Source organism: Taudactylus pleione, unplaced genomic scaffold (genome assembly GCF_031769625.1).
Source record: "Taudactylus pleione unplaced genomic scaffold, aTauple2 ptg000041l, whole genome shotgun sequence".
In the NCBI taxonomy this organism is placed as follows: Eukaryota; Metazoa; Chordata; class Amphibia; order Anura; family Myobatrachidae; genus Taudactylus; species Taudactylus pleione.
In genome coordinates, this window is record NW_028284443.1 from 1246354 (window position 1) to 1258800 (window position 12447).

At 39.1% G+C, this 12447-nt stretch overlaps 1 protein-coding gene across 1 annotated transcript in view; it reads left to right on the forward strand.

Annotated features, from left to right (window-relative positions):
• TBC1D22A (TBC1 domain family member 22A) overlaps positions 1-12447 on the forward strand; it is a 731641-nt gene that overhangs the window by 212339 nt on the left and 506855 nt on the right. The window contains exon 8 of the mRNA XM_088455938.1: positions 1332-1446. Coding sequence (XP_088312064.1) covers positions 1332-1446 — 115 coding nt within the window. The remainder of the gene's footprint in view (positions 1-1331; positions 1447-12447) is intronic.

Sequence of the window (12447 nt, forward strand, 5' to 3'; positions counted from 1 at the left end):
ATTTATGCTAGGGTAGGGAGTTTGGGCATTTAGCACCTCTCTCCATTTCCCGGATCTACTGATCTACTATTGTTTCTGTAGTAGAGTGTGATGTTGTGTGGTGATCACATTATCACCACTAAAGGGACTCATCATTTCAAAGGGGTGGAATCTCTTCTTTCATTGAGGAAACTCCTGAGTCGTTTAAGCCAGGATGGGGTACACAGTCACCCATCATTAGACTTGAAATGATTTTTTTTAGTGTAGAGGTTATTTCTAGAAATTACTGAATCGCCAGAAAATATCTTTTTAAAGGACACTTCATTTGAAAGAGGTGACTGTCCTATTTCAGTCGAGAGGTATTCCTTAATCTGCTAGAGTCAGTATTGGGGAGGTAATCTGTTCCCTGGAGCTTTACATTTGATTTCAGTGTATTGGCTGTAAGGCGACATGCTTAATTACATCATCCCTCTATGTGATGAATGATGCCTCACCCCCTTCCTGGTTCCAGCAACAAAAAGAAGCAATGGAGGCATTGCTAGTCACTTTTTTTTCCCCTGCATTTGAACTCCTGCATTGCCTAGAGCAAGTTGAGATTCATCTTTAGCAGTTTTAATAAACAGGGTAGTCCATAAGTCTTCATACATAGGGATAATTCCATACATAGGGGGAATTAACACATTTTAACAAAATGTAACTCTGTTCAGACAACACAAATTCCATTTAAGAATTATTTGTCAATAGAATAAGGTATACAATTTTATTTTGCCCATTTCAGAATTGCTAGGTTACAGTGGACATCAATAGGAAACATGGCAGGAACATCACACACAACACTGTTGCCAAACTTGTTCAGAATGTCAAAAAGACTGGAAGTGTTATATCCCATCTGAAAAATGGTCATCTACTTACATCATATGTTGAATGTTAAAATTTGATCATTTTTTTTTTTTATGTATGGAGACTTTAGGACCACCCTGTATATATGGAGAGCAGTCCTTAGCAGTAAAAGAGGTTAATATCTATGTCTGTCTTTTATTTTTTCTTCTCAAACTTTAATTTTGTACCAAGCAAAAATTAATTATGCTATGTGAAATGTTTATGTCCTTAAGAAAAGCTGATACCTTCTACTTCTCTAATACAGACTTTCCTCCCTTATACGATGTAGATGGGATGGATGGTGCACTCATGACTTAAAGTGACTGTTCATATGGAGCAGAATAATTGTGCAACAATTATAGCACATTGTCGATTTTGAATGTAATATCCAGTGAGATGCTTGCATATTGTTTTGACTACTAAATCTGTACAGTATTTAATACCTTTTTTTATCCATTTGTTTAAACTTTCAGATATTTGAAAGAATTTTGTTTATATGGGCTATTCGACATCCGGCCAGTGGATATGTTCAAGGCATAAATGACCTCGTTACACCTTTCTTTGTTGTATTTATTGGTGACTGTGTGGGTAAGTTTCATAGAGAGAGCAATTATATTTTTATATTTTCAAGTAATAGTTTCAAGCAAAAGAGTTTTAAATACATTTCTCAGTTTGAAGTTATTTTTACAATCACTTTAATACCAGACATGCCCAGATTTATTGTGTTGTCACAAATGTCATATTATTATTGTCAAATATTGTAATAACATCTGAATCATTAGTTAACCGAAGTGAATTACAGCTATATTATTTAAAATAAAAATGTAAATCCTATAACTAAACTTTGTGCTGTTTTCCATGTTACCTGTAAATACTACTACTACTAATGATAATGTATCTGCATGTTATTAAGGTTGTGTGCGCAGATTGTTGACACACAGGGGCATAGTTTTAATGGGCGCAGGGCGTGCGGCGCACATGGGCCCCTGGGTCCTGGGGGCCCACACCGCACACCCTGCACCCATATTTGTTTATACTTTCCTTTCTGCCATCTTCAGACCGGAACTGCAGAGCAGCAAAAATCACAGTGAAAATGGCGGCGGTGGCCATTTTCCATGTGACTCGCACATGTACTGAAAAGAGGTCTCCAGGAATAAGGCGCAGGCGCCATTTTCCCAGAGATCCACACATGTGCAATAGATTCTGGCATTAAACCAGAATCTACTGCACTCTGTGTGCTGTCAGAGGGGAGGGGGCCCAAACGGAGGCTGCACATGGGCCCCATTTTCTCTTAAAATGCCCCTGTTGACACGCGACACAAAACACTGTATTATACTTTCTGAATATACTTTTTCAATATATATTTTATGATGAAGATTTCAAAGCAGTGGTTAGTGCATTTCTCATGTTTTTTCTTTCTCCTGATATAAGAATAAATTTCTAGCAATGGTAAAATATCCAAATTTTAAATAATACACTTTGTCAGTGCTTATCTCTCCTCCTATTGGGTTATTTGGTCTTATTTTAGCAGTTCTTGGTCATACATTTGTTTTGGACTTGTTTACTTGACCTCCATTTCTCACAGCTTATTATTACTTGTTATACACCCTGAAAATTCAAGCGTTTACTATGATTATTTGTCCCTTCGATCAGTGGTGTCACTATTGTTGGTGTCACCTAGTGAGGACTTAGTGAAGATTTATCTTGCGTGCGCCAGGGGTAATGGCCTCATGTCTGAGATGCCACGCCCCTGGTTATGACATTTTGGAGGCATTTTTTTCTGCCCTTCGGCTAGTTTGGCTGGACTGAAAATGCAGCATTTATGCAGGTATACATGGGAACAAGACCTTTTAACTAAGTAATTTTGTGATGGGTGGAGTCACACTAACCTTTGTGTATTATCTGTGAACATGGTTTCATATAGAGGAGGGTTCGATATCACAATATTCTCTGGAGCCTGAAATTGCAATTATGTGCTGCTGGGCACATTGCACTTTCCATTATTCCATTATCCTTATTCCTTTATTCTTCTCATGACACTGGCTCATGGCTGCACGAGTCACTGCCTCTCACAGTATTGGCACATGTGTCTTCTGATATCCTTTGAGCATCCTCATGATATATTTGGCTACATTTTGTTATGTTCTGCCTATTTCACTACACTGCAGGAGGCTACCATTTTTATAAAAAAAATGCTGCAGGTCTATTTAAATGCACCCTAACAATTGTAACTTGATAGAATTGCAGCAGCTTCATGTTTGTATGGACTATTTAAGCCGCAGCAGTTGCTTTTAGCAAAAAGTTTACGATGCATCGTCATACATGTTATTTCTCAAGGGCAAAATGCTCCAAAATGTATGTAGTGAGATGTTACTTGTCTTTATAGAAATGCCTTTCCTGTTTGTTTTCAGTGTTCAGCTTTCTTTGGCTTATGATGATTACACTTTGTGTCGGAATGTCACATTTTGTGTTAATGTAAAAGGGCACGCTGCCCTTGAGTTTGGATTTGCATGGAAACACCTTTTTTTCTTTGTTTTCAATTCTTGTTTCATTGGCGGTCTATTCATTGCCTAGCAACTAATGAGAACTACTGCTGCTTACTCCCTAATCATCTCTTAAGTAGGGTAGAGGCCTACTCCTGAGAGTGCTTGCCGTTTTTGCCTTTTACTCCCTCATTTGACAGATAATGAAAATGTTCTTAATGATCCTAGAGCAGTTGGATCTCTGTTGGAAGACTTTAGAGTTGTTAATTGAAATAAGAAGTTCAGCTGAGATGTGATTAGAGAATTGATATTCCATGTTAAATAGACCATTTAATTAATGTGGTAAATAAGTTTGTCTTAACTACTTTGCCAGCAACTTGCATTGTAGGACCCAAGTGACTGTTAATGCAGTAGCATCTGTGTCAAGATCATAGGTGAACACAAATACGTATTTATCTTCTCAACAAATACAAGAGGGGTTTACACTTAAATATTTCTCAGTGAGTTCTTCTTTTCCCACTTACTCCTATCATACTTGTTTATACAGTATGTGCATTTTCCATATTTGAAATTTAACTTTTTGTATCAATTTATGCATGGAAGTAAACTATATTATGCTTTTATGCCTTAACTAGCTATTTTTTTTATTTATTTTTCCTTTTCTTTCAGTTGGTAATAATTTTTATATTGGTGTTATTTAATAAATGCAATGAAAACTTTTTAGGTCATGGAATATTTTATTTGTTTCCCATCTTTGTGTAAAAAGAAATACATGATTTGGCAATGGGATGTTAAAACAAACCCAAAAAGATATTTTAAAATCTTAAACGGTTCTGTTTTTATCTCATGCACAAAATTGATACATTTGTTATGTTCACTGTCTTTCTTATCTTTACTAGATTCCCTTAGTACATTAATTGATAGATATTTCCAGTTTTATTTATTACATTCCAACACTGAGTTTTTTTTTACCATTATTGTTTGAGTTTATCCACTTACTACACCATTTATTTTCTCTTATTTTGTAATCCTTTTTTCTATTTTTAAAACCTGTTTTCTTTTGTTTTCATTCTAGCACATTTTCACTAACTACTTAAAAAAATCTGTATAGATTTATTTTATTTTTGTAGTCAGCATTTTTATTTTTTTGTTTGTCCGTCATTTCCCCCCAATTTCCCATAAATATATTTTATTACAACTTTTAGGCTTTATACACATGTCCAAAAACAATGCATTTTAAAAGTAAAGCCTTTGCCCATGCTTTTAATACAGCAAATAGAGTTCTCAAAGTCTGTCTCCAGTATAGTGCATTAAGTATCTGTATTTAATATAGTACTTGTAAACACAGTAACATTGCATTTAGTTAGAAACAAGCCAACACTTATCAGCAAGTGTGTACATTCAATTCCATTAGCAGCTATACATTTTTTAACTGTCATCATTAAAGGTTATTTAGCAGTCTTTGAGAGTTCTCGTGGAACACCTGACTTCAACACTAACATTGATTTGAGCACTTAGATCTCAATATACTCTGAATATTTTCTGTGTTTAATAACATTATGTTCTCAAACTCAACCGGGTGTTAAGTAATGAGCTCCACAAACCTGATAAAGCACATTTCATTTGTGTAAGTAGAATTAACACTCATTAAGCAAACAATAGTTAATGGCACCTTCCAGGGCTGGAAAGATCAGAGGTTAGATAACTAAATGAGTGCTCTATACCACACATATGATGTTAATTTGTAATTATTTGTAATGTTAATTTGTTACTTATTTGCCAACTACTGTAGCAGTGGGTGGATTCCAGTGTTAGTATCCGCTGTTTCCTTACAGTTTCCACGACTACACCCTTCAATAGCTTGTTAGGTGAATTTTTCTGAGCATGTCCTTACAAAAAGGCACATGGGCATCACAGTAGCTGACCAAAGTTATATGAATTGATTGCCTTCACGAGTGTGGTACGCAGATCTGTTGGACCTCCATAGACGCACCACTGTGTCTCCCTCTGCGACCAGATCTTCTGTCACAGGGTCCTTGCTTCCATCCGGATCTGGCCCGTCTCACTTTGACAGGGTTGCACCTGAGACATCTGTCTTGAGAGTGAAGGGCTTCTCCAGATGGGTCATTTGGACCATGCTAAATGCTAGAAAGCCTTATTCAGCAAGAATCTATCACAGGGTTTGGTGCACTTATTTTTCTTTGTGTGCGACCAGGCATTTTAACCCCAGGTCCTTTCACCTTACCCATGTCCTTTCCTCCCTTCAGACAAATCTGTGCTTGGGCCTCAGGATGAGTTCCTTGAAGGTCCAGGTTTCTGCTTTGTCCGTCCTCTTCCAAAGACAGATAGCTCTGTTACCGAATGTGCAGACCTTCTTCCAGCAAGTTCTTCATGTTCAACCACCGTTTGTGTCACCTGTGGCTCCCCGGAACCTGTCCTTGGTTCTCCGGGCTCTCCAGTCTGCTATCTTTGAACCGTTAAGTACGGTTGAATTGCGCTGGGTTACGCGGAAAACAGTTTTTTTTTCTAGCCATTGCGTCAGCCCAGAGGGTGTCGAATTTGAGCGCCCTCTCCTTTTGCTCCCCTTTCCTGATTTTCCATTCCGATAGGGCTGTGGTTCGGACTTACCTGGGTTATCTTCCAAAGGTGGTGTCAAATTATTCAAGAGATTGTGGTACCTGCTTTTCAGGTTTTCAATTCAAAGCCTCCTTAGATGTCGTGAGGACCTTCTTACTTTATGTGAAATGGACCAGGGATATTTGCAAGTCTGACTCTCTGTTCGTCCTATATGAGGGGCTGGCCGGCTACTAAACAAACCTTGGCTTGCTGGCTCCATTTCACCATTCGCCAGCCTTACACCTTGGTGAACCTTCCTGCCCTGCCGTGCTGATGGCCTTTTCCACCCTGTTAGTGGGGACCTCTTGGGTAGTGCTTTGTGAGGCCTCTGCAGAACAGCTCTGTAAGGCTTACTTGTGGTCATCTGCTCATACCTTAATTCGGTTTTATGCATTTGACACTTTTTCATCTTCGAACGCCACTTTTGGGCATTCTGTGCTTACTGCAGCTCAACAGCGTCCCCTCACATAAAGGGGACAGCTTTGGGATGTCCCAGTATTGTCCCTGTGCCCCCAACTAGATGAAGAAGAAAAGGAGACGACTTCAGTTGCTTATCTAAAAGAAATCACACAATTTGTGATACACTACAATACCTGGAGCTGTTGTGTTATGTGTTATATATATATATATATATATATATATATATATAATATTTATGGAATGGTGATCACCTGGGGAGCGGCAAACTCCAATTCTGCAGGTTCAAATTTTCCCTTGATATTTTCTGTTTTAATGTCTTTTAAAGGGATGAAGATGGGATCCCCTTTCAGTTTCTACAATGATACCCTCAACCAGAGTACACCCAATGACAATCGATCAGTTTCTGTCTGTTTTGTTAACATTTGGTTTTATTTAAAACAAATAAATGTAAAAATGAATAAAAACCTTACATCACACATATATCATGGCCATAGTGGGTTAGATGTTGTCACTAACTCGCTGTCACCCCTTAATGGGGCAAGCTCATTGACAGCTCTTTGAGCCCACTTTTTGGTCACAGAAACAAGTCATCCAACATGTTTCATCAACAATGACTTCTCTCTCTCTCTCTCTCTCTCTCTCTCTCTCTCTCTCTCTATATATATATATATATATATATACATATATATATATATATATATATATATATATATATATATATAGTCAGCAAATAATGGCGGCACTCCACGACTGATTTTCAAACAGGGAGACAAGCTTTAATACATCAATCCAACGTTTCGGGCGTCAGCCCTTCGTCTGGTATTCACACATATAATAATACAGTACATATAAATAGACAAACATTTAAAAATTACCTAATTCAGGTGAGCCGGAACCTCAGCGTCCACCTCTGTCAGCCCCGACCAACACGCGCCCGGAGAGCAGAGTCGCGGTCAGCGTGACGTCATCAGGAAGTGTCCGCGACGTAACCGGATCACCTGCGCTACCCATGTAGGCATGGCAACCAACCTGTTGCCAGAAGTATAACAACATTACCAAGGGATCGTCAAATAACATTGTAGGAATATTAGATCAACCAGCAATCAAAGGTCATCCAATTAATATTCATTAAACACACTGTACTGGCTTCATGATCACGAAATTTCAATCACATCATATGCACATAGGTACATCGACCTACAATAAATGTACCAGCAATATATAAAACACAATATTACGAAATATATATATCAGAAATATCCTCATAAATAGTCTGAATGACAAAATCATAAAAAAATGATATCAAAAGTATAATATCAAAAGCAGGCAAAAGAGAAATCTAAACCATGTACAAAGCACAGGCAAACATACCTACAAGAAACATTGCAAGCCAAGGGTTTCATTAAGCCCCCTGGGTGCCATGGTATCAAGTTTAAAAATCCATCGACACTCTGCTTGCAATAATTTCTGAGATCTGTTACCACCCCTAATATTGAATGGGATATGCTCAATGATTTTAAACCTTAAATCGGCCACTCCATGTTTCAAAGCTATCCAGTGTCTAGCGACTGGCTAGATCCTGCGTTAATCCCTTTACGGATAGCCGACCGCATGTAATGCCATGCGCTCTTTAATTTGGCATTTTGTTTTGCCCACGTAGTTGAGTCCACATGGGCAAAACAGCATATATACCACAAATGTAGTGCTACACGTCACCGGGGACCTAATAAATAATCTCTTACCCGTATGCGGATGATTAAAAGTATCTCCCAAAATTACAGCCCTACAGGTAATGCATCCCAGACAACGGTGATAACCATTTTTTAAAGATGAAAAATGCTGGGGTTTTTTCTTTATTTTGACCTCAAAAAGTTTCACCAAACGATCTTTGAGGTTCCTAGCTCTAGTGTAGCATGGCATTACTCTGGAATCTTTCAGGGTAGGTAAGTCACTATCGGTATTAACCAAAGGTCAAAGGTTTTTTACAATCCTGGCTGTATCTGTGCTTCTGGTATTAAACCGATTTACCCAGGGCATGACCTGAACAGATGTGTTGTTCACTTAATTAGAACTAAAGGTCATTTCTCTGGGTAAATCTAACACTCTCTGCTTAATCTTATACAATTCATTTAACTTATAACCACGAGCTACAAATTTATTAACCATCAAATTCAGTTGATATTCTAATTGGGCAGGGTCACTGGTGATACGCCTAACTCTCAACATTTGAGAGTAGGGTAAACCCCGGCGCAAAGATAGTGTATGAAAACTATCGTGTCTTAAGATGGTATTTCTATCTGTATCTTTAATGTACAAGTCAGTATTAAGCACCCCCTCACTCAATGAAATACTAACATCCAGAAAATGTATACTCGCACTGTCAATGATAAAGGTCAATTGCACCTCATGGCCCGAACGATTAGTTTTCATCCACTATCTTTGCGCCGGGGTTTACCCTACTCTCAAATGTTGAGGGTTAGGCGTATCACCAGTGATCCGGCCCAATTAGAATATCAACTGAATTTGATGGTTAATAAATTTGTAGCTCGTGGTTATAAGTTAAATGAATTGTATAAGATTAAGCAGAGAGTGTTAGATTTACCCAGAGAAATGACCTTTAGTTCTAATCAAGTGAACAACACATGTGTTCAGGTCATGCCCTTGGTAAATCGGTTTAATACCAGAAGCACAGATACAGCCAGGATTGTAAAAAACCTTTGGCCTTTGGTTAATACCGATAGTGACTTACCTACCCTGAAAGATTCCAGAGTAATGCCATGCTACACTAGAGCTAGGAACCTCAAAGATCGTTTGGTGAAGCTTGATGTGGCCAAAATAAAGAAAAAACCCCAGCATTTTTCATCTTTAAAAAACGGTTATCACCGTTGTCTGGGATGCATTACCTGTAGGGCGGTAATTTTGGGAGTTACTTTTAATCATCTGAATGCACTACATTTGTGGTATATATGCTGTTTTGCCCATGTGGACTCAACTACGTGGGCAAAACAGGACGCCAAATTAAAGAGCGTATGGTGTTACACCGGTCGGCTATCCGTATAGGGATTAACGCAGGATCTAGCGAACAGCCGGTCGCTAGACATTGGATAGCTTTGAAATATGGAGTGGCCGATTTAAGGTTTAAAATCATTGAGCATATCCCATTCAATATTAGGGGTGGTAACAGATCTCAGAAATTATTGCAAGCAGAGTGTCGATGGATTTTTAAACTTGATACCATGGCACCCTGGGGGCTTAATGAAACCCTTGGCTTGCAATGTTTCTTGTAGGTATGTTTGCCTGTGCTTTGTACATGGTTTAGATTTCTCTTCTGCCTGCTTTTGATATTATACTTTTGATATAATTTTTTTATGATTCTGTCATTCAGACTATTTATGAGGATATTTCTGATATATATATTTCGTAATATTGTGTTTTATATATTGCTGGTACATTTATTGTAGGTCGATGTACCTATGTGCATATGATGTGATTGAAATTTCGTGATCATGAAGCCAGTACAGTGTGTTTAATGAATATTAATTGGATGACCTTTGATTGCTGGTTGATCTAATATTCCTACAATGTTATTTGACCATCCCTTGGTAATGTTTTTATACTTCCGGCAACAGGTTGGTTGCCATGCCTACATGGGTGGCGCAGGTGATCCGGTTACGTCGCGCTGACCGCGACTCTGCTCTCCGGGTGCGTGTTGGTCGGGGCTGATGGAGGTGGACGCTGAGGTTCCGGCTCACCTGAATGAGGTAATTTTTACGTTGTTTGTCTATTTATATGTACTGTATTATTATATGTGTGTATCCCAGACGAAGGGCTGACGCCCGAAACGTTGGATTGATGTATTAAAGCTTGTGTTCCTGTTTGAAAATCAGTCGTGGAGTGCCGCCATTATTTGCTGGATGGCACCCACGCCCTTCACAAAGTTCACAAAGTTTTTTGCAATGAGTGCCGGAATCTGCTTGATGTATGTATGTATGTATGTATGTATGTATATGTGTGTATGTGTATATATATATATATATATATATATATATATAAAACTTAGTACCTGCTGCAAGTAATTACTTTGGTCTAGTTAGGACCCATGTAATACGGAAATCTTCAAGAGCAATAAGAAAAACAATGATCATTGCGCTGGTATTAAAATGTTATTATTGTCTAATAAACATTTATAATTTGATGGAAGATTTGCTCTATATTATATAAACAGGAGGCTCATTTAAGTATACCCAACATAGATTTTTTAAAGAACAAAATGATATATCTTAAGAAAGAGAACATTTATACATATAAGAATATTGTCACAGGCCGCCTGAGAGACCCCAGAACCAGACCCTGCCACTTACCTTTATGGGCGCTGTCTCGCTGCACTCTCTGGCTCCCATGCTGTGCTGCGGCGGTTCTCTCCTCTCCGGCGGGTCCCGCTGGTCTCTCCTCTCCATGCTGGTGCCTGCAGTCTCTCAGCTGTAGCAGGGCCAGCATTCCACAGGATTAGGCTGCCGCTCTCTGGTTCATGGGTGCAGCCATGTTGGACTTGACCACGTGACTCCGCCTCCACCTGTGGAATAGCTCTTTTGCAGTTCTCCACCAATTAGCTTCCTGCAGCCCCTATAAAGGGATACCTGCTACAGTAACAAGTTGCCAGTGCAACTGGACTCATAGCTTGTCAGTGAGCTTCTTTACTGTACTCTCAAGTGTGTATTTTCTACTCGTCTGTAGCTGTACCTATTTGAACTAGCCGTCCTCCAATTATCTGGAGTCCAGTCACCTCCCGGTCCAAACCGGTGAACCGGACGTCCTCCAATTATCTGGAGTCCAGTCACCACCTCGTAATATCAATTCCTATTAATCTTTATACCCTAATGTCATTATTTAGCGTTGCATACGCACAAGAAATAATTGCTTTCCAGATTTTGATTGTGGTTCCAAAGTACAAAAAGATGATATTCACATAAAAGCATATAGTTACATGCCTTGATTTATAACACAATTAGCGCAAAGGTTATACAAAATACGAGGTACAGTCGATACATACACATGCGCTATGAATCCAGATTTCCCGGCATCAACTATGAAACCTCCACCAACAGAAAGAAAGATGACTAACCACCAGATCTAGAGTGCTTGCATATGTACCCTTGCAGAAATAGGCAATACAATAGAACAAGTTGGCATAATCCCATTGGTTCTTCCTCCCGGTTCTTCTGTTACGATACAGTTCATAGGTCAGTTTGTATTGTAATAGTTCAGCCCTCCAACAGCTCTTTGTGTGCGTTTTCCCGCCGAAAAACTTGCTAATAACCATTACATTACAGAGTACATTTCAATGCCTATCTCTCTATGATCCATAACTTGCAAACTCATGTTGCGATTTCCTTGCCGATTGAACCGGAAGTCTGCAATTAAACAGAGGTTTAGAATGGCACTAAACATGGTCTGCTTATCATGTACTAAACCTTAGATACTAAATATATGTATTTCACTATAGACTTGATAACGTATAAAACCTCTAATATTAACCTTAATGCTTAGGGAATCTTTCTATAAGTATGCAATGTGTCAGTGTGGGGATATTGCGTATTGTCGCTAATATGTGTGGTGTGTTCTATGTGTGGAGTGCTTTGATAAACAGCGCAATTGTGCACTGTGCGTCTTGTATATTATATGTAGAAAATAATGTGCATATGGGGTATGGTAGGACTTTTAACAATATGCGGTAGCAATGCAGTCGCACGATGCTAATAATAGCATATTAGCATCGCACACAATGATTTCATGCTGACGATGCAAGATGGCGTCGCCAGGGGCAGCATAAAATGGCGGCGCCCGATATTAACTTGAGATCTGGTCTCAGCCAATCATCCGGCTTCGACAGTCCTAACCGGTGAACCAGCCGTCCTCCAGTCATCTGGAGTCCAGTCACCTCCCGGTCCTAATCGGTTAACCGCCCGTCCTCCATTCACCTGGAGTACAGTTACCTTCCGGTCCTACTGGTAATCCGCTGAGCCTCAGCAACCACTCCTATGCTCCTTCTGCCAATAAATCCTACATGCGC